Genomic DNA, 23,174 nt, shown 5'->3' with positions numbered 1-23,174 from the left:
AACAGATATGCAACGAATAGTTGATATACAGCACAAGGCCTATGTGTGTCTACTCAGAAGTAAGTCTCACTCATTTCAATGGGACTTACTCCCAGGAAAGATTGCAGCCATAGTCACTCAGCCAGCAAAGATGAAAATCAAGAAGGAAGGGAGGAAAATCAGGGTGTGGACAATATGGAAGGGGCAGAAGAACAGTAGTCTAAGTCTCTGGGGAGAAGCCAGGGAAGAGGGCTGGTCCAGTGCAAAAATTTACATAGAATAGATATGGTTGAATAGCATTTTAAAACAAACATTAAAAAAACACAAAAAATGCATGAGCTCTGTATAGATTAAAGCAAGCATACTAATTGCAGAACAGCTTCCCCTAAAATCAATGAAACTAGGAAGTAAATGTTTCTAACAGTCCAATCCTATCAGCAACCACCAACACTGATGCAGCTGAGCCAAAAAGGTACACTCTGCATCCTATTCTGGGAAATGACCTAAAGGTAAGTGGGAGGTAAATAAAAATAATTTTTACTTACCTCTGTGTAAGCCCTGGGGTCACCTATGGATCTCCTCTGACATACCCACCTAATTTGGTGGTGTATATCTGAGGAAGGAAAAGGAGGGAGGATAAGATACAATATGTACCATTGCTGCTGTATCTTCCCCCCCTCTTCCCCACCCAGAAAACTAATCCTATGGTGGACTTATGCAAATAAGGGAGCAATACTAACTGTGCCCTATGCAGGCCCAAGTCCCTTGGGCTGGCCTGGGAGGGTCGCAAATATGCTGTAAAGCATGTTTGCACCTCTTTGGGTGGAAGCCAGGCCAACGCTAAGAGAAGCGCTGGCCTGCGAAGGCTGACAGAAGCCTCCACGCCAGCTTCACCCCAGCTCCTTGCGTTGGCTCAGATTAGCAGACACAAGGACAAAAAGTAGGCTGGGGGGGGTGGGGAGGATGAGGGAGGAAGGCGTTCCTGGGAGGGCAGAGGGAGGGTGATGCACGACCCCGGGGTCGGGCAGGCAGGAAGCGGGAGATGGGGCTGGGATCCAGCAGTTATGCTGGATCCCAACCCCTATTCCCAGGGAGAACGGAGTGGCTTCAAGCCACTCTGCTCTCCTTGGACTTGCGCCACCTCAGGAGGTGGCGCAAGTCCAAGGAGGCCCATAGGCACCAGCAGCCCTTACCCAGGGGTAAGGGGAAAAGTTTCCCCTTGTCTCTGGCTAAGCCGCTGCTAGCCACAATCCTGTGCTGGACACAGCGCAAGCCTCCTGGCTTGCCTGTTCCAGCACAAGTTAGAATTGCGCCCTAAATCTTTCAGTCTTTCAGTATTAGGCTTTGGCTGCTGTCATGCAAGCTGCTCTGACAGCAGGCATCTTGCTAACAATGTCATGGGAACAGGGAAACCCAGGCTGGCTGCAGAGGGCTACCAAACTCACAACAGAGCAGGTAGGTCCATAGTGGAGGCAGTCTGGGAGTAGGGACCAGGTCAGGTGTAATTTGGGGGGGTGGATCTCCATGGCAGTAGCACTCACCAAAATCCTATCTCCCTTTTTCCAGCCCGACTCTGATGCTCCTCAGTTAAATAGCAGGTGTCGGTCTGAGGAGACTCATTGGAGGCCAGGCAGCCTATGGGGAGGTAAATAAAAAAGATTTTTTTGGCCATTCCCCCCAACATAGCATGCAGTACATGTGCCATTGGTGGCACTACATGCTGTGGACTGGCAGGAGATAGGATTGGGCCCTAAAACATCAAAGGGGTCATTACAGAGCCACTACTATATATTTCTGTTCCAGAAATATATTCCTGTAAAGATTATGTCAGAGTATGTTGTATTCAATTGTGAAATTGACATCAGGAAATTCCATGCATCAGGAAATATTAGCAATTAAATTCAAACACACTGGCCCTTTAAAAATATGCTTTAGTCCATCTCAGATTCAAGTGCATCGCATTTTAAAACTTTCTTGTATTCATAAAAGTAGAAAAAAGGCAATTGTGAGTAAAGTTCATGAAGTGCATCTGCAGAGCCACCATTTATTTCAGTGGGGGCTGTTTGGGATGAGGGCTCAGTAGATTGCACCCTAAATCAATTGACTTTATGATCATCTAAACACAGATACACAAGGGGAATGATTACCTAGTTAGTGGGTAGAGAAAGCAGTTGTTATATTCTTGTGTTTTACTTAAGATTTGTAAAGCTATTCATTGCAGTCACTGCATGTACCTATTAAATTTTGAGAAATAAGTACTGCAACAATGTGAAGTTGCAACAGCAGCATGTTTCACTTAATAAATCATTTATGGATTTTTTTTCAGGAGAGATTACAACTTTGATATCAGTATTACTCTTTCACATTGCTTCTGGATTAATCTGATACCTTGTTTTTTTCACTTCCCTTGAAAAATCCACTGGATTTTTCAGTGGCAGCCCACACATGCCAAATATTTGCAGCATCTTGACTATAAAAAGATAATTATTCACTAATATGTACCACTGCCTGAAGTTACTATAACCTGGTCATACACATGACCTTTGGTATGACATAGTTCATCAAGGCAGCCATTCTCATTGGAAATTGATTAGCTAATAATTTTTCCTTAAGGTAAAACCCCAGACCCTACTTGGGGGAGGGGGGGAGGAAGCATGGCTCTGGTCTCTGAGATTTTGGATGGACTATTTTTGCTGTTTGGGCCTGGGAAGGGCCCTTCTCGGGGGGGGGGGAGGGAGAAGGATGCATGGCTTTGGTCTCTGAGATTTTGGATGGACTCTTTCTGCTGTTTGGGCCTGGGAAGGGCCCTTCTCGGGGGTGGGGGGGGAGGAAGCATAGCTCTGGTCTCTGAGATTTTGGATGGACTATTTCTGCTGTTTGGGCCTGGGAAGGGCCCTTCTCGGGGGTGGGGGGGGAGGAAGCATAGCTCTGGCCTCTGAGATTTTGGATGGACCATTTCTGCTGTTTGGGCCTGGGAAGGGCCTTTCTTGGGGGGCGGGAGGAAGCATGGCTCTGAGATTTTGGATGGTTCCTAGAGATCTCAGAGCTCTTTTCATGGGTATTGGAATTCTAATTTAGTGTAAATTTGAATAATATAGCTCTAGGCCCTGAACACCATGCCTGATATACGATGTGGCCCTTCTGTGTATATGCTGGATGACCCCTGGAGTGAACACTTGACTTCTTGGCTCCAGCAAACTGTTATATTTTCATTAAAAGTGTGATATTTTTGCAATTGTTTGTTGACATGTGCAAATTTGTGAATGTACTCCATCAAATAAACAGACATTTACTCTGTAGAACCTGAGTGCAAAAGAATTAGTGTTGAGATCTTCCAACATGGACCGTTTTGTTGTCAGAACAAACCGAGCTTCAAACTTGTGTAATCAAAAAACTTTGGAAACAACAGGTGCAGATAGAGACATCATAGCTTCTGTTAGTAAGGCAGTTAATGAGAAGACTCCTGATGATTTAGCACAAATAGGAGAGACCATTAAAGAAATTAAACTTGGTAAATATCCAAAGAACAAAGATGGCAGATCGTTCAGATCAGAGTGGTTTCAACATTTTAAGTGGTTGGAATATTCTTCAAAACTAGATGCTGCATTTTGCTATCCACCTGTTGTTTCCACCTGTGTCACCAGTTTGTTCCATTTACTAAAGAGCAAGCTTACGTAAAAAAGGGATTTAGTAATTGGAAGGCTGCATTGGATAAAACTAAGGGCCAAATCCTATCCAATTTTCCAGGGCCAGTCCAGCTGTGCCACTGGGACACGCACTGCATCCTGTGGTGGAGGGACAGTCCCTGAGGCCTCCTCAAAGCATTGGAACATTTGTTCCCTTATCTCGGGGCTGCATCGGTGCTAGAAAGTTGGATAGGATTGGGCCCTCAATCAGGATTTTTCAAGCATGCTTCATCTGAGACCCATGTGCAGGCTATGTTAATGTGGTCTGAAAGAAACCAAAGAACTGATTCAAACACATCTATTTCAACTCTAATTAATGATAATGTGCTTGAAAAACAAAGGTATTACATTTCAAGCATTGTTGAAATCATTCAGTTTCTTGTAGCTAATGAGCTTCCAATGAGGAATATACAACATTGAAGAACATGTGGAGGAAAGTTTATTTAAAAACATTTTCAAATATACCCTCAAAAAGGATCCAAAACTAACTGAATCTTACAAAATTATTCCAAAGAATGCCACTTACGAATCCCCAGAAATTCAAAATGAAATAGTTAAAGTAATGACTGCTCTCATTCAAGAGGAAGTTTCCAATGACATAAAGAATGCAGATGTCCCATTTTTTTCTGTCTTGGAGGATGGAAGAAAAGACAAAGATCGAAGAGAAAATATAGCAATTGCTAATAGATATGTTAAAGATGGTGAAATTTATGAATCCATGCTGTCCATAGAGACAACAACTGCTTTGGATGCTGAGACCTTTACAAACACAACTTTAGATATGTTAGGAAGGTATGGTTTAAATCCTAACAATCTGCTGAGCCAATGTTACGATGGAGCATCAGTTATGAGTGGCAAGAAAGGTGGTGTCCAGGCATTAATAAAAAAAACTGAAGAAAGAAATTCTGTACGTCCACTGTTTTAACCACAGACTGCATTTAGTTATAGTTAACGCAGCTAAGGTTGTGCCAATGGTGTGGGAATTTTTTGGACAATGTATGGAGTTATACAACTTTTTGTCCCATGGGATAGTGGCTGCTGAGTATGAAGGCAAAGCTCTTTCTCTTCTGCTGGAACAGAGATGGTCAGGACATCTTCAGGTGTGTAGGACAATTTTTGAAGAATACAAACATATCAGAAACTCTTGAACTAATATCAATAAATAATGGAAAAAGATTTGATGGGGAAGATGTGGTTCTTAGCACTGATCTCCATCTTATAATGCGGAAGCAAGAGTTTAGATTTTGTCTAGTGGTAATGAAAAATATTTTGGAAATTCTTTCTCCAGTAGATAAGGGACACCAAAGTCATGACATTTCCTTGGAGCAGGCCTATAACTTAATTCAAGCTATAGAAAGTTCACTAGAAGAGTTAAGAAATAGTGAAACTTTGAAATCAATTCTGCAGGAAACATCAAAACTGGCTAAAGCGGAAGAAGTAAAAATGCCAAGGAAAAGGAAATTTAATTCCTTACCAATAATTATATGGTGTCTGAAACAACAGGTAACAGAGCATCATGTAGTGACACCCACAGTAAGTATGCTTCTGACGTTTTTGAAATTCTGGATGTAGTGCTAGCCGAAATAAAAAGAAGATTCCACAACAATAAAGATATTCTTCAGGCAATAATGGTAGCAGAAAATTTAGATGATGAAAATGTTAGGCTTGATTATCTAAAGAATTTCAATACTACCATTCCAAGTAAAGAAGAAATGAAAACAGTAAAACATTTCCTTGAGAAGAACAAAATTGAAAAGCGTAATTTCTTCAGTGAAATATACAAACACCGGAGTGCCTTTGAAGATTGTTACAGTATGTTAGCGGCAGTAAGAACTTTTGCATGTAGCACAGCAGTTTGTGAATCAACCTTCTCAGTGCTTACACAAATTAACAGACCTCAAAGATTATCAATGTCTCACTCAAGAATGGCTAATTTAGTATACCTAGCATTTGAGCTAAAGAGAACCAAGAACTTAAGTGTGGAAAAGGTTCTAAGAAAATTCAATTCTCAGAAAGATAGGAGAATTCAGCTCTACTAGGTAGATTCAAGTCTTCTGTGCCTTGCTTTTTAAAAGTAATGAATAATGTAAAAAACTAATGTTCCAATGGCATTACTGCATTTTACTTCAATATCTCTCCTCCTGCTTTTAGGAAAAGTAAATAAATTTACTTGTGTCATCAGCAAATAAAAGGCTTTCAATACAAGTACAGGTGCAGCCTATTTATCCACGGGATTTTTTATGCAGATTCAATGGCTGAGGGTACTGAAAGTCACACACACCTTTGCCTCACGGTGGCCTCTCACCCAGGTAGCCCAAAACACTGCAAAAAGGCTCTGCCTCAACCAGGCAGGGAATAGCCCTGGAGCCATAGAAGAGGTCCCCCTTTCGAAGGAACACTAACATTCCTGGAACCCCTAAGGCAGCAAAGAGGCTAAAGAGGGGGGGCAGAAAACCCTGTGTAACCAGAACACATGCAGCAAGGTGGAGCTCCCTCGCGCGTGCGTGCGTGCGCGTGCGCACTCACTCACTCACACAGGGGCAGGTGTGGTAGCAACAGAGGGGATTGCTTTAAAAAACCCAGGGAGTGTTTGCCGAATTCCCCCCCCCCCAGATGATGCAGGCAATCACCGACACAAGCAAGCCTTCCCACCAAGCAAAGCTTGAGATATAGCTTACAATCCTCTCCACACTTTCCTAGGAGTAAGTCCCATTGACTACAATGGGGCTTACTTCTGAGTAGAAATACATAGGGCTGGATTCTGAAAAGCTTAGCATCCCACCTGTGAAAGAAGCAGGACAGCTGGCAACAGGGAGGGCTCAGGAGAGGGAGGCAGGAGGAGAGGGGATTGCTTTAAAAAACCTAAATTCCCCTCCTCCCCTGATGAGGCAGGCTCTCCTGCTCCAACAAGCCTTCCCAAGCAAGCCTTGGGAAACCTTGGAGAGACAGGTGAGGGTGAGCAGAGAGCCGGACTACAAGTCCCAGAATGCTCCAGGGCAGAGCAGCTTCCATGATGGTGGCCAGGGAGGGCTGCAGGAGCAGCAGCAGCAAAAAGTAGGAGGAGAACCTGCAGTGCTGTGGGGAGGCCGCCTGGAACACAGAGGATGAGACTTTCCAAGCAAGCTCACCATTCCAACTCTGAAAGAAGCAGGACAGCTGGCAACAGGAGGGCTCAGTAGGAGGGGAGGGGATTGAGAACAGCTGCCTTAGTTTCCCTCCATCCGGAAGTGTCAGGCTGCAGCGAATTTGTGTAACTCTATGGCATTTAGCACAACGTGTTTTTTGTCAATCGCGCGGAGTCATGGAATGGAACTAACGTGGATAAGTAGGCTCCACCTGTAAATACTACCTATATCATAGTGATATGTTTTACTTTTGCAGGTTGCAAGCCTCTGTATTGGACTGGTGTCCAAAATGAAAGGATAAGTTGCATGTTATTTCTATGTAGTCAAATAGATTTTACATTGCATAAGAGATACATTTATTCTATGCAAATTATTGTTGCTTTACAGATAATGAATGCATCTTTCAAAAAAAGAAAAACCCAAAATATATCCTCCTCATGAAATTCGGGTTGTTATGGGTCTTTGATGTTTCTCCATACTTATCCTTCATTTGCACACCAGTATAGATACTTGACATAATTGCCCCCCCTGAAAAATTAGTCACCCCCACCTCTATAATCCTGGCTATGGGCCTGGCCCCACTTAGCACAATGAAACTTACTTCTGAGTAGACATGCATAAGATTGTGGTGCCCATCCTCTACAAAAATATCACCCCAGTTTCAGCAACTGATTGGGGCAGGAGGGCTACAAACGAGGGCCAAAACATTTGTCCACACAGAGTGAGCCCAGACAGTATTTCCCTCACTCTGATATGGCTTTCTGACATCAAACAACCAAATCCAATTAACTACATCACATAACACTATCATACCGATCTTGTATCATCTCTAGAAGCCTGTTTTCTAGAAAATGACACCAAAGTTGAAGATTGAGAGGAGTAGCTGTGAACAGGTAGGAATCACTGTTGCAAAAATATTTCAGGATTATGGCTGAAACATGGAACCCATTAACAGCTTTGACTGAAAGACTGAACAGTAGCTGTTGACTATTAGAAGACTGCCCACTTGGAACCATTGTTCTGTGCAAAATATTGCCAGATTTAGGAAGACATCATAGTAACTATTCACACACATAAGGCTCTAAAAACAAGCAACACTGAAACCATATTTCCCATCAGCAGGCTTCTGCAGTTCCCAGGGCTACAGTCAGCTGTTGTCTTCCTGATCTTTGGAGATTTCACCTGGGAAGACCAGCCTCTTTTAGAATTCTTTGAAAAGGTCAACAGGCATGTGGACATGGGAGAACCTGTGGATATTATATGTATGGATTTTCAGAAGGCATGGTCCCTCAACCAAAGGCTGCTGAGAAAAGGTGCAGAAGAGAGTGACCAAAATGATTACTGGGCTGGGGCACCTCCCTTATGAGGAAAGACTACAGCATTTGGGGTTTTTCAATCTAGAAAAAAAAGTGCCTGAGGAGGTACATGATTGAGACATACAAAATTATGCAGGGGATGGATAAACTGGATAGTGAAATGCTCTTTTCCTTCTCACACGACATCAGAACCAGGGGACATCCACTAAAATTGGGTGTTGGGAGAATTAGAACAGACAAAAGAAAATATTTCTTTATCCAGTGTGTAGTTAGTCTGTAGAACTCCTTGCCACTGGATGTGGCGACAGCATCTGGCCTAGATGCCTTTAAAAGGGGATTGGACAAATTTCTGGAGGAAAAGTCCATCACAGGTAACGTTATGATGGGTATGTGCACAGGAGGAGCTCCTCTCCACAAGAAGCTTTTGCTTGACCTGCCTGCCTGGGAAGAGGAACTACCCACCTTCAGCTGACTAACTCTGCCATGGAGAGCTCACCAGAGAAGTATGTTGTTTGTTTGTCTAGGTCTGCCATTAAGTGTTCTGTCACGCAGAAGGTATAAAATCACATGCTCCACTCCTGCTAGCTTTACATAAGTAGTGTTTGTACCAAGTCAATACCAACCCATTCCTCCACAGTGGATTTTATTTCAGTCTGCAACCTCTGATAGTCTTGGTCTGCTAGAGTTCTGAGATGTGTTCCTCCATCATAGCCTCCTGACTTTTGTTTGCAACCTCTCCTTCCTTTAGTGCTTACATCCCCAACCATTTTCTTTTTCATTACATTCACTGAGCAACACTGACACCAGTTAAATAGTTTTCATCCTGCCCAAATGCAGCTTCCAGTCCATGCAAAAGGCAGAGCTGCTGCAGGACTCTGCTTCAATAATTTAATACTTCCACAATTCTAAGTCTGGAAAAACTCTCATAACAGTTGGTTAAAGTTAATAACCTCATGGGGCACATAATCAGGAGGCAGCTTCTCCAGCATATCTTCAGCCAATCGATACACAATGGCTTCTCGGGTCTCTCCTACTCCACCTCCACTTTCCTTTGGCTGAATGTTGGTAATGGTGTTCAAGACATCAGCTGCGGTGTTACTTTGATAGCTGAGAGGAATTTTAAACATGTGATATTTCAGAAATTATGAGCAACATCAATTGTCAGAGGAACACTGAAAAGTCACAGGTGTTAGCAATGAATGAGATCAAAACATATTATTCTGAGATTGTGAAGGATTAAAATGTCTAAATTTAGCAGGTGGGCACAATGGGATTCCTGGAATGTGAGCATCTACAGAACATTAAAGGCTCCAATCAGACTTAAATAAATGGAAAACAAGAAGAGTCCAGCAGCTAAATACTCCTCTGCCTGCGAGTAAGTTCTACTGAACTCACAGCCCAATCCTGAACGGCCAGGTACCCAGAGGAGCAGCAGCACCATAATGGCTGCTGATGCATTCAGTGTTTGGCAGGCAGATGCCAGCAGCTCCTCCAGGGAACGGGACATTCATCCCCTTCCCCCAGGTAAGGGAGCAGGCCCTGCAATGCAGGCCCCCCCTATTTAGCTGGTGCAGAGTTGAGAGGCGCCATGTCAAGGTGGGAGGCTCAAGGTGGGAATCTGAATTTGACAGAATAGAACAAAACTCTGCAGAGCAAAATTCTGCAAAACTCTGAAATTCAGGGAAAAACCAGAAACTTCCATCTTCTTTGTGGATGGCTCTGTTTTGACTACAATCCTATTGGGGACTTTCAGAATAGAGGGAAAGATACCCTAAAGTTCTGCAGATGAATGGCTTCATTTTTAGAAAATGAATTGATGCGATTGGAGCTTTACAGCTCTTTGTCTAGGTCAGTGGTTCCCAAATGTTTTAGAGGCTGCTACCTGATTTATAAATAACAAGGGGTGTGGTTGTAAAGGTGATTCAGCAGCAGTGCTCGTCCAGGTAACAGCTTCTTTAACCCTTGATGCACATAGCCTAATCTGCCCTTTCAGTTTCATGACACACCAAAATTGGGTCACACAACCCACTATGGGTCTTGACCCACAGTTTGGGAACTGCTGATCTAGGATAGTTCCTTTTTACCACTCGTCTAGAAATATGTTCTCTTCTTTGATTTCTATCCATTACATAATGTGACAAAATTTGTTCCATTCATCACAAATTGGAACGGCCAGTCCTTTCCAGTTGTGAACTAAAATATAAGACAAAGGATTGTGTCCTGCTCATACTTGCTCACTGGATTAGAACCACTACACACCAGGTGCATGTATCAACAACACCCTGAGAAGAAATTAACTGACAGTAAACACAGAAGGGTTTGCCTACACAGTCCTAAGACACAATCATTAATTGAGCAAATATTTGAAAATTATCAGTGTGCAATGTGCAATAGTTTCAGATTTTAATATGACACTAAACCCTGAATACTTAATTTCTTCCTTTGAAGCATTCCATGTTGGTTCTAGACTTTTTAAGAATTTCTTTAAAAAGATATATACTTCTGACTGGTTCAAAAATATGTATAAATGCTCCAAATGATTTTTTTTTTCCAACAGGCATTTAAACCTTAAAGCTTAAAAACTGTAGAAAGAGGGATGCAAGGGAACCTGAAGCTTCTATACATTTTCTAAGCAGAAAATGCTAACCAGAGAAGCTACCCAGCTGACACAAAAAAATGCTTCTTAGCCTTTCCTCGGGGTATTGCCTTCTCCAAATTGGTTAGCAGGTAGCCCTCTGATATCTGCATGCTGAGAGATATTTCTCTTCCACAAAGCAATCAAAAAATAAATTTGATGTGTGGAAAGTTTCCTAGCATTCCAAGTGATATAATTGCATGTACTGCATATGGGCATAATCCATAAACCACTGCTCATGCATAAGCCCTCTTCATGAGACCTGTATGTGGTGGACAGCAGAATGGTCAATTTATACTTCTACCACTTTTACACAGTAGGGCTGCTTCTCACATTCCTCTTGAAAGACATGCACTTAATTGCAGGAGGCATACATATGCCTGAATAACAATTAAATGTCGAAATGATAATATATGCTGTAATATAATGTATTATGGCTTTGACATTTTGTATCTATCTAGGAATAGATCTTCAGACATGCCATTCCCCCAAGACTGCAGTCTTGTTTTTCCATAATAATGTAAGGAACAGCTCTTGTACTCTGTCTTTTAGATCTGAGAGTTGAAAAATGTGCAAATATTTTATTTACAGCAAAATGTATGAAGCCCTTGGGTATTTATATACTACATCTACTAATCAAGAGTTCAAAACTTGCTAAAAATGTGAATGAAATGTTTGATTAGTTTCTAGCAATTTTAGAAATGCTAAGGAAGAACATCTTGCAAATAACATAATTCATAACAGAATTATAGGAACTGCAGAACAACTGATTGTACCCTAATATCGATTATATCTGAAACAAAAAATAACATACTTGCTATTAAGGGTGAATTGTGACCCAGTGAAAGATAACATTTAAAATGGAACTGGTTATTATGTAGGATTGCAATTCTATCAATAAATAGTTTCATGAAAACTACCACAACAATATCTATTTTGCGTCAGTCAAGACATTTGATATTGTTAATCAAAGTTAAATTTGTAAAACAGTCACCTAAACAATTTGGTGTGATTAGATAGGACCAAAAGGTGCCACAGAAACAAAGTTAGAGCATTTGGGAAAGACAGCCTCTGTGTGTAGCATTATCACAAGAGAATACTTTGAAAATTATATTTTTCAATCTTACAACGCAATCCTATTCTGTACTGGAACAGGCAGGCCAGCTGGCCTGTGCTGTACCCAGTGCAGGGTTGAGGCTGGCAGCAGTGCATCCCAGGGCAAGGGAAACTGACTTCCTTTCTCCTAGGTAACACAGCAGTGGTCAGAATGGGGCTACTCAGATCAGCACCACCTAAAGATGTGGTGCACATCTGAACAGCCCAGCACTGGGCTGGGTCCAGCGGGAGGGGGTTTAGAATCTGGCCTAAGTGCCGGATATGGCTCTACCTTCCTCCTGGGCCCGGCTCACCCATGGGCCCAACCACTCTCCCTTGCTCTCCCCAGACCCCTGTGCCAGTAGCCTGCTACTGACGCAAACTCACCCTCTGCTGGCACTGCTGGGGCCACATTAGGCCTCCAGAGGCCAGCACAAGTCCCCTGCACCAGCCTCCTGACTCACCTGGTGGTGTAAGTGCCTTATGCCTTTCCTGCGAAATTGGGAGGCTGGCGCAGGGGACTTGCGCTGACCTAGGGCGCACTTTGGATTGCACCCCTAGAAGCTTAACAGCACAATCCTATGTATATCTACTCAGAAGAGAGTTGCACTGTGTCCAATGGGGCTTGCTCTCAGAAAACTGTATAGTTAAGGCTGGGTATTGTAGCCTTAATGTTTAAAGAGTTCAGGGAGGTTTTTGTAAGTACGTACAAACTGTATTGGGAATTTCCAGCAAAATTTACTTTGTTTCTCAAAATATATAATTTTGGGCGGAATCCAGCCCTTGACTTGGGCCGGCGCAAGTCCCTTGTCTCAAGCCACCGCCCAGGAGGGTTGCAAAATGTGCCGTAAGGCACATTTGCGCCTTCTCAGGAGTTGGCTAGGCTGGCATGTAGAGGTACATTGGCCTGCAGAGGCTGGAACAAGCCTCCACGCCGATGGAGGTGGCACAAGTCTGAGGAGACCCATAGGGGAAAGGGCACCTTTCCCATAAGTAAGGGGAAAAATTTCCACTTTTGGCCCCTATAATGTGCTGGATACAGCACAAGTCTCTTGGCTTGCCTGTTCCAGGGCAGGATAGGATTGCACCCATAGTGTATCACTATATTTAAAAAAAAAAAGTGAATTCCATCTTTGCTACAGAATGTCTCAAACTCTCTTACGTGATATCTGCATTAGGATGAAGACCGAAGACTTCTGGGCTGTCCATAGTAGGGAGAGTTGAAATGTACTCATGATACTGATCCAGAGTTTTGCACACAGGGATTTTGTATCCAGTGTAAAAACAGAACGTGCTCTCAAACATCTTTTCACTGAACCAGACCTGTACAAAGTAGAAAAAAGTTAATGTAAGGTATTAGCATATTAACATATTACATATTATGGAAGAGAGGAAGTGGAGGCCTCCATCCAACATGTCACCAAATTAATGGACCATTGCAAATTGTATAAGGAGCCGAAAACATGCTTCTTAAAAAGGAAGGGTAATGGAAAGATTAACCAGTCTATACATAAGATAAGGCTTATACCAGATGGTCTTAAAAGAAATCTAAAGTCATATATAAAAGTGCTCTAACTTGCCAGGTGATTCACTTCATGCTGAGGCTGTCCTAATAAAATATCAGCACGTTTTAATACCATCCTATATCTTAGTCCAATGGAAAATAATTTTTTTCTGTTGAAACAAGTTTCCTTATGTTTAAGAATTGCCTTATCACTTCGCCTTACCCTTGCAAAGCAATTTAGAAGACGCTTGTCATAATCATCAGTGACCCTGCCTCCATATTGCACTTCTCCAATCATGTATCGAACTGTACTCCAAGAAATTCCCTGGAGACAAAAACAGTGCATTAAAAATTCCATGTAGTTATAACCAATATCTGTCTTATGCAGAGATGTGCGCACCATGCTTCAGGGATCATTTGGGGACCTCCATAACTCTGAAGTTGACTTACTCCTGGAAATGTTGCTCTACAAAATCCCCCAAAGTAGAAGAGAACTAATAATAATAGCGCCCAGTACAAAACATGTTTATTACAAAGTACATTTTGCAATTCCATATACATTAAGCCAGGGTCTCTCAAACTGTGGGTTGTGAACAGATCTCTGGTGAGTCCTAAGTTGGACCCTTTCACCTGCCCTTGCATCCAGTTGGCTCCAAATTGGTGCCCTCCAGATGCAATTGGAGGTTGTACTGGGTCTCTGCAGGCCTTCAAAAGCAGCCGGAAAGTCACTACTGGCTTTGTGAAAGTGACTTCCAGTTGATTCCAGAGGCCTACAGAGAAGAGCTGGTATAATCTATCCCTGGTACACTCAAGGATGGGGGTGGGACCAGTGGGGGTCTCATCTGGAAGCAGGATCTTTTCCCCCATGTCAGGCTGCAAAGCCTGACATGGGGCTTCTCAAGTCTGCACCAGCAAAATAGCTGGAGAAGACTCAAGTAGCCTCTCCAGCAGCCTCCCTGGCCCTGCTAGATAGAGTGCAGCCATTTTGGATTGCTGTACCTGGCAGTGCCCAGGAGTTTAGAATTGGGCTGTTAAGCAACTAAATAATTTTTAGTCATTGGAATTAATGAAACACAGATGTAGAACTGCACCAAGTTTCAACCTTGAATCTTCCAAGATGAAAAGAGTGCATTTGAGGGGACCCCAAAACACCCTATTTTCCAATTTTTTTTGGGGGGGGGCTGTTTCTCATACTTGTTTGCAGATGTTGTTCTACTGATTTCCTGCTGGTTTGGAACCATTTTGTTAAACTTTCATAGGGCTGTCTCCAATAATACCTGATCTCAGCTAATCAGGAACCACATAGCAAATGTCCCAGGACAATCAGATTTAGCTATGCAATGATAATTATTTAGGGAAACTGCTAATTACTACTCAAGTCATACTATCTTTCACAAAACAAAAAAAAGTAACAATATAGAATATAAAGTTTTCTCACTTTCTTAATGTCACATTCATCCAGATGATTTTGTATAAACTGAACACTGGCTGTAAAGTCTGCTGAGTTGAATTCATAGGGTATGTTCCAGCCCAAGGGGCCAAATTTGCGCCTCTCCTTAAAAAAACAAATAAGGTAGTGCCATTTCTATAAATGTGTATGTGTCAATGTTACTTTTCTTATTAGTGATGACATCTTGTTTAGCTGCCTCCATTATTGACATTTCAAGTTAACACTTTTTTCCTGCTAAAAATATTTTAATTTCAATTTACCCATTCATGCATGCATGCATGTGTGCATGTGAGCCAGCACCTTTTGCGGCTCTGAAAAAGCAGAGTTTGTCCTGCTTGTTTCTATAACACCAAGTTCTTCTTGCGCTTCACGTGTGGAAAGGAAGGGGGTCCACACATCCATTTGCCCTGTATCTAAGTCTTGGAAGACAGATAGCTCTGTAACCTCTTAGCACCTCTCTCCTTGCTGCCATGGCAACCTACTATCTATCCACACGCCCATCTGACACTATTCATTACACAATGCCACAACGTCAGCTCTTAGGTCCTTGGCAGTTGACTCTGCTTTTCTCTTGGCAACATCACACTGATCAGGGCTCCCAGCCTTGATAAGTGAGTCACTATGGGGCAGGGATGGAGGACATACATCTGAACAACCAACAGAGCAAGGAACAGAAGGAAGAGTAGCAAGATACATTGAACCTTGAAAACCAGGAATGATATGGTGTCACCATTCTATTCCACTTTGATCCCAGCACAGAGATCACCATCAATTGCTCTGGTTTGTGTTATGAAATCTATATATTGGCATTAAACCAATCTATCAATAATCCATAGTGTTTGCACATTAAATCAAAATGTGGACTTGAGCTAGTGGAAAAGCTACATACTAGTATTTTACAGCAATAATTAACTTTAAAAAAAAAAATGATTCCTTCCTTTAGAGTGTACAGATCAGTTTCTTTTAAAAACCAACTCAAATTGCCTTCAGATAAACTGGAGCATAATAGACTACCCATGTGTAGTACGAGGCAAGAATTCTAGAAGTCATAACATCCTTCTCAGCTCCATACACAGAAACAGTTTTTGAGAACGGCAAGGAAGTGGTAGCAGCATGTTTTTTGTGAAATTATTTTGTGTTACAAGATGGTATGGGTGGTATTAGACATGCATACATTCACTGATGGGGAGGGAGGGAGGGAGAGAGAGAGAGATTGCTCCTGAATAATTAGAATGTTCTAGTTTTGCAGGGAACCGGACACCAGCTGCAGAAGGCAATCTGGCTTGGATACCTCTTGTATTGTGTGATGCAATTGTCAGTGTAGCCTTGGACAGATCCAGCAACTGTAATCACAACAGTTGTCTTATTTATCTGCTGCTTGTGGATTGCATGACAGTTTTTGTCTAAGCTTTGATTCATGTTAATCAGTGGTGCCCATAACAGAAATACAAGGAAGCTGTACTACTTTTTCAGTTTATCAATTGGTGTGTACTTACCAAAACTATGAAAGGAGACAATATTGTGGAAGCCAGAAATAATTTTTTTTAGCATTTTTTCTTTGTTTGATGAGTTGCTGTGATTTGTGAAAATATTGGCGAGAGAGGAAGAAAAACAGGAAAAGCAGAACTGTTTCTATTCCCAGCAGCAATAATAGTTAACCTTTCAAGGTCAGATATGGAAGCATTTGAAACAAGGTCAAATGGGCAGTATATAAGGTCTTTGTCTTGCAGTAATGTGAGTGCTTGAAATATAAAGCTGATATACACTAGTAAATAGCCAAAGTCATTTTCATACATCCCAGTGGAAACATTAAAGTGAAATGCTCAATCTGTATGCAGTACCTGAACAGTGGAGTGCAGGAAAGCGACTGTATAAAGAAGAGGCTTCCACATAGGCATGTTGCTGACGTCAAGCAAGTCTTGATTAATACCAGAAAACGTTCTTTTCAGACCTGCTCGGACACCTTGTGGTGGTTCATTTGTGAATTTGATCGAACTCTGTTATATAAAAAGATGAAAACAATTAATTTGACCCCCCCAAAAGGAACACACCCAAAATATGTAGTTTTTTAAGCTATGTGTAAATGCAGATAGATATAGAAAATACAACTGCAACATCAAATACACTACTTGGCAGAAGCCAGCATCATGCTCAAAAATATACATGCAGTGTAGTTTTTAGAGTAGCAATTTTCATCCACTGTGCTGTGGCACACTGGTGTGCCATGAATGATCTGCAGGTGTGCCACAGGAGGATGGGGGGGTCACATATTAGTAGGGCCATTGGTGGGAGTGGGCGCCTGGCTGCCAGAGCGGTGTGCCTTTTCAACTGTCAAGAAACCAATGCGGTCCCCCTTGACAGTTTTAATGCCTCACCAGTGTGCTGTGAGATGAAAAGGTTGAAATCACTGGTTTAGAGCATATAAAGCTGGTGTAGCATTGAGGTGAAAAGCCTAAGAATCAAAACTTACTTACCATAGATACTCGCCTATAGGGCAATAAATTTGTCCCAACAGATTGCTCCTGAATCAACCCTTCGCCTTATCTGTGGGGCCACTAGGGGTCAGGGCTGTTTCAGGCTGCTCGGCTCGCCTGCTGCTCCCTCCTTCCCACCTGGAGTGGGAGCCTGACGGAGCTGGGCTTGCCTGCCTCCTCCTCCTCGCTGCTCCTGGGCATTGCAGTTCCACCCACTCGGGCTTCCCAAGTCTGGTCTCCTTGGCTCTGACTTCCTCCTCATCCACCCCTGCTAGTCTTCAAAAGGACAGGAAAGGGGAGCAGGAGCCTGGAGCACATCCCATGCATGTCGTCAATGGGGCTTACTCCCAGGAAAGTGCGCATAGGATGGCAGCCTTTGAGCTCAAGCCAGTGCATTGTCAATGGTGCTTACTCCCAGGAAAAGATCGTAACTTGAAGATGGGGAGAGAGACGGGAGGGCTGCTTCTTCATGCAGAGTCTACAGCTCTGCATCTGCTTCTTCCAAGCAAGAGGGAAGAGGGGAGCCCCCCACACAGCCTCCCTCCCTCCCGCCTGCCCCCACTCCTGCACTGCCTGCTTCTCTCTGCCCTTCAGCCCCAGCCCCTCTCTTCCCTCCACCAGCCTTCACTCTGTTGTACTGTTTTCTCCCCCTTCCCTTTGCCCACTGTGCCCCCTTCTCTTCTCCCTTCCCCACTGTCCCTCTTTCTCTGCCCCTATTTACAAGCCATGCAATCAGGGAAACTGACCAGGAAACTGATTAGAGCAGCAGACAGCAGTTTCCATTGGCACATCCCCCCAAGACAGAGAGCAGAGCTGAACTGGCTTCCTAGAATCACCCCACTTCTTAAAGAGTGAAACCCCCCTGACAGCCTTGATCCTGCTGTAAATCAAGAGGCGGAAACAGCCCTCAGACCAGGTGAGGGTGGGCTTGTTGCAGCTGCAGGATGCACCTTCCCTGAAAGTGGAAACACTCCCATCAAATGTCTCACAAACTACAATTCAGAGTACCATTACTTAGGAATAACACCCAGGGAAAGCAATGGGACTACTTCTGAGTAAATAGGGTTTCAGCTATGTGCAGCTGCACTTGCTCACAGCCATTTGCTGTTGCTTGACTCTGCTGTGAATTGAATTGCACACTCCCAGTTGTGTTTTAAGTTGTATGTAGAGCTTCTGGCTTAAGAGCAGAAGACTCTGCCTTTGTACTGTTTTGCACCAGAAATGTCCTGAGAAATTCTGATAGATCACTTTATATTTTAGTTTTTTTCCTGTGCTGGTCTTCAATCACTGGTTCATACATGAATTGAGCACCAAAAATTAGCTATTGGTGGGGCTTTCACAGTCAACTAGCTACCTCCCTTCCTGCCTTGCTGGCCCTGCCATTATTCCATTCTCTTTCAAGTACCCCTAAAGGTCCTGTTGAGTGCCCCTGGGGGTACAAGAACCCCAGGTTGGGAACAATTGTTCTATTAGTATGTTGTTTACAGTGCAGTTACTCTTTGATAGTGTTTACAAAAAGATGGTGAAGACCAGAATTTAAAAGTTTATGAATAAAAATGAATCTTATGATCTTTTATTATATTTTTAATAAATTAGAGACTGTCAGTTCTTAGGTAACAATTACTGGTAGGTTATTTTTCAGGATCTGGCCTAGGATAAAATCAGACAAAACTATAATCAGACCACCCCCCACCCCAAGTTTATGACCCCGACTTATCCGAGTGTCACAGAAAATTCTATGATTCTTGCCTCAAAACCTGCCCTCGACTTATCTGTGAGATCGACTTAACAGCTGAGTTGAGTGGCTGCAGTAGTATGAGCACCAGCCCTGGATGTATACACTAGGTGGTCATAGGCAAGGCACTTCCTCTCAGCATCCAGCTGCAATCTAGTGATAATAATGCCCACCTTATAGGGCTGTTGTAAGTTCTAGCTCAAGATAATAAGTGTGAGGCACTTTGTACACTCAGAAAGCACTTTACAAAAGTTAAGGATCATTAGTTAAATTATGAATATGCGACTGAACCTAAAGACCTTAATGCTGTGGGCCCACAGCATGAATCTTTGCAATGTCTTGCATGGTAGTTAAAAACATTTTTAAAAAATGACTCTTCCCCTCATCCTCACAGTCTTTACAATCTCAACTCAAAGGCTAAAATAATTATTTTAAAAATTCCATAATAGATCCTTCACCTTATAACCACCTGTTAATGAGAATTCTCTTTCCCAGCATCAAAATTCTTCCATGATGCTGTAGGGAGCCTGTTTACCTCTTGATAAGTAAACATGATTTTTATTGAATCAACGACTATATGCTGTTGTTTTTCATAGGACTGAATAGTCCTTTGGTTTTTCAATAGTCTCAATTTCAACTCAAGGAATGTTTTTCCAGTGTGTGGCATCCTGCAGCCCTGCAGTGTCCCAAGAGGACAGGGGAAGCTCCAGAGCAGCAGGAGCTTCAGTCTGGGGATTCCAGCAACCATGTCACTGTTGGGTACTGTGGAGGGAAGGACCTATGCAGGGGCCTCCCTACACAGTATTACTATTCATTTTATTCATTTATTATTTATGCAGGTCTTTATAGCCTGCCTTTCTATCCCAAGGCAGTTGACAATATTTAAAAATGTACAATACTGTTTAAAAAAATGATGAGTTTCCTCTGGCCTGGGTACCTCTTCTTAGGGGTACCTACATAGATTATCTAAATTCCCTTGTATAGTAGATCTAACCTGTAGCAAGGTAATGGGAAACTTATCGTGTGGTTCAGTGGTTATCCAAACTCGGAAGCTCTCATCCGGAATGTCAGCAGTAAGTAGTGTTTCCAACAGTTCTTCCATAAACTCTAGACCCAGGTGGCAATTCTGAAGTAACACCCAACCACCCTGTATCAAAAAACAGTTGATCACACAATTTTCGTATCTTAAAATATACTGCATTAACATCTCCAAATGTGCATGAAGATTCTGCATATGGTAGTTCACAATCATTTCATGTGCTATGTCCTTTTTATGGCTTTTAAATATTGCTGCTTTTTAACAAAATCTTAAGATCATTCTGTAGCAAACTTAAACTTAAAATGGCACAAAAATGAAACTACTAAATTCAATGAGTAAGTAAAGGAGCACTGCCATCTTGTGGGGGTTATAAAATTATAGCAAGGTGGTTCCTTTCCACAAGTTTTCCTCAATGAAAGGTTTCCTGGAATAATAAACTCTTTCTGAAGTTTGTAAGTCGTTTTGTTCATAGGTATAGTAATGCCCCTTCAATGTTGCTGGAGCTGTTAGTTACACTTGTGATGTTGTCAGTTTCACTCTCAGTGTTGTCCTTTTACTTTGGAAGCTGTCATTATTGTCCCTTACATTTCAGATGTTACCTGCTTCATTCCAGGCACAGTCAGTGTTGTCAGTTTCATACAAAAGGTGAATGCTTCAGAGAGACATCCTACTCAGCAGCATCAGCTGCTAACCAGGTGAAAATGCTATTTGTAAATTGAATATTAGTAAGTTGAACATTTATAAGTGGGGGAGCTTTTGTGTAAGTCTGCAGCCTAAGAGCCCAATCCTGAGCTCGGCACACCTGCTTCTTGCCGGTGCGCACTGTTGCAGACGTGCCATACGGCCCAACTTGAGTCAGAGAGAAGGGAGAAAGTCCCGTGGTAGCCTGAGGCACGCAGGATTCGGCAGCAGCCATTTCGGTGCTGCTGACGCTGTGTGCCCTGGGCAGCTCAGGATTGGGCTGTAAGACTGTGAACCTACTAGATACTCACATATAGTACATGACATTTTTGCCAAGTAATCAAGCTTCAATTCTCACTTCGCCTTATCTCAGGGTCAATCAGAGGGCAGAGCCTTTCAACTCTGAACAGTTTCACTAAAGCAGGCTCATTTGTTTCTATAGCAGTGGTTTTCACCTGCTGTGCCAGGCTTTGGGGCCCAGAGGAGGCAGGCAGCAGCCCCAAGAAGCTGCATTGGGGAAAAAGGAGCAGCCGCTTTGCATCTCCTGCTGTGAGCAAGAGGAAGGCTGCAACCCGATCCTCCCTTACCTGGGAGAAAGCCCTGTTGACTATTATGGGGCTTACTTCTGAGTAGACACACCTAGGATTGGGTATCAAGTCCCTTGTCTGCCCTACCTGCTGACTGGGCAACCAGAAAAGCCTGGAGGAGGTCTGGGCGGAGTGAGAACGAGGGAGCAAGGGGCAGGCAAGCAGGTAGGAAGCCAGCGAGTGTGCTGAGGCTACCAGCCTAAGAATGGGCTTGCTGAAGTCCCTTTTCCTTGCCACAGTTGCCTGCAGCTCCCCAAAGCGACCCTCCCTGCCTCACCTTTGCCTTTCAGAGGAGGGGCATTGGGCCACAATCCTTTCCATACTTTCCTGGGAGTAAGCCCCATTGACTATAATGGGACTTACTTCTGAGTAGACATGTCTAGGATTGGGCTTTTTTCTGAAATACAGGAGCAGGCAATGGGAGGGGGGGGGAGAATGTGAGGCAAATGATTCGGGACCTTTGGAAGGTGTGGACCAGTGAGGGGAGGGACAGTAGGAGAGGTGCTAACTGCAATTATGAGATGGGGGGGGGGAATGTGCCTGAGGGTGGGGGTGGGGTGGGGGAGAGGAGGAGAGAGAAGTGCCAATTGCCTGCTCCTGTATTTGAGAAAAAAGAGTGCAACCAAAAGCCCAATCCTAGGCATGTCTACTCAGAAGTAAGTCCCACAGGCACATTCCCCCCTACTCTTTGGCTGCAATCCTAACCACACTTTACTGAGAGTAAGCCCCATTGAACAAAATAGGACTTACTTCTGAGTAGACCTGGTTAGGATTGTGCCCTTTGTCATGTAATGATTTAATTATATTAATTATATTAATTAAAAATTGTAATATAGTAATTTAATGTAAGTAAAAAATTGGGAGTGTGCCTTGACCAATTTTAGTGCCTTGACAGTGCGCTGTGAGCTGAAAAAGGTTGAAAATGGCTGTTCTATAGTAACTTTCCTGGGAAATTCCAACCAAAATTAACCTTTTATTTTCCTCCCCTTTTGCTGCTGCAACCTGGTTCCTTTTTGCAAATGCATGCATTTGGCAGAAGTCTTTTTTTTTCAACACCAGGATGGGATCCTCCTTTCCATCAGAAATTCAATTCAGGCTACAATTCAATGCACCCTTACTTAAGAATAACACCCATGGAAAGCAGAGGGTCTACTTCTGAATAAAAAGGTTTGCAAATATATGCAGCTGCATCTCTCTGCTGTGAATTGAATTGCACACTCTAAGTTATGTGTTATGGGTTGTATGTTATATGTAGAGCTTCTGGTTTAACACACCTAACATCTTAAAGGTGGATTTGATTCATGGTTCTCCTGCAGTGGTTCCCAACCTTTTTCACTTACATATCCCTTGGCAGCCCATTTCCATAAATTGTACCCTTCATATTAGAAAAATGTTTGTAATAATACAAGTCCTCATCTCCACTATATTAAAGCCCAAACTTCATGTATTCATCACATATTTTCTCTTTTTATCTGTTTGAAGAACAGAAGACTCTGCCTTTGCACTGTTTTGCACCAGAAGTGTGCTGAGAAATTCTGGGTGATTGATCACTTTCCATATTATGTTTCAGCTTTTTTACTGTGCTGGTTTTCAATCACTGGTTCACACACACAAAACTAGCTATTGGTGGGGCTTTCACAGCCAACTAGCTACCTCCCTTCCTGCCTTGCTGGTCCTTGCAAGGCATTCCTGCCTTGCAAGGCATTCTGGAGCATGACCTGCCTTTTTTTTTTTTTTTTTTTTGGCCATTATTCCATTCTTTTTCAAGTACCCCTAAAGGTTCTGTTGAGTGTCCCTGGGAGTAAATGACTACCAGGTTGGGAACCACTGTTCTACTGTTATGTTGTTTATAGTGCACTTACTCTGAT

At 42.9% G+C, this 23,174-nt stretch overlaps 1 protein-coding gene across 1 annotated transcript in view; it reads right to left on the bottom strand.

Moving 5' to 3' along the window:
* DNAH8 (dynein axonemal heavy chain 8) overlaps positions 1–23,174 on the bottom strand; it is a 188,528-nt gene that overhangs the window by 6,313 nt on the left and 159,041 nt on the right. Inside the window, exons 80-85 of the mRNA XM_066623193.1 lie at positions 19,994–20,146; positions 16,632–16,787; positions 14,779–14,895; positions 13,564–13,665; positions 12,999–13,159; positions 9,057–9,213 (exon numbers count right to left, since the gene is read on the bottom strand). Coding sequence (XP_066479290.1) covers positions 9,057–9,213; positions 12,999–13,159; positions 13,564–13,665; positions 14,779–14,895; positions 16,632–16,787; positions 19,994–20,146 — 846 coding nt within the window. The remainder of the gene's footprint in view (positions 1–9,056; positions 9,214–12,998; positions 13,160–13,563; positions 13,666–14,778; positions 14,896–16,631; positions 16,788–19,993; positions 20,147–23,174) is intronic.

This window comes from Tiliqua scincoides, chromosome 1 (genome assembly GCF_035046505.1).
Source record: "Tiliqua scincoides isolate rTilSci1 chromosome 1, rTilSci1.hap2, whole genome shotgun sequence".
Classification (NCBI taxonomy): domain Eukaryota; kingdom Metazoa; phylum Chordata; class Lepidosauria; order Squamata; family Scincidae; genus Tiliqua; species Tiliqua scincoides.
The sequence above is the reverse complement of the archived record's forward strand: the minus strand, read 5'-3'. Positions and strand labels throughout refer to the sequence as shown.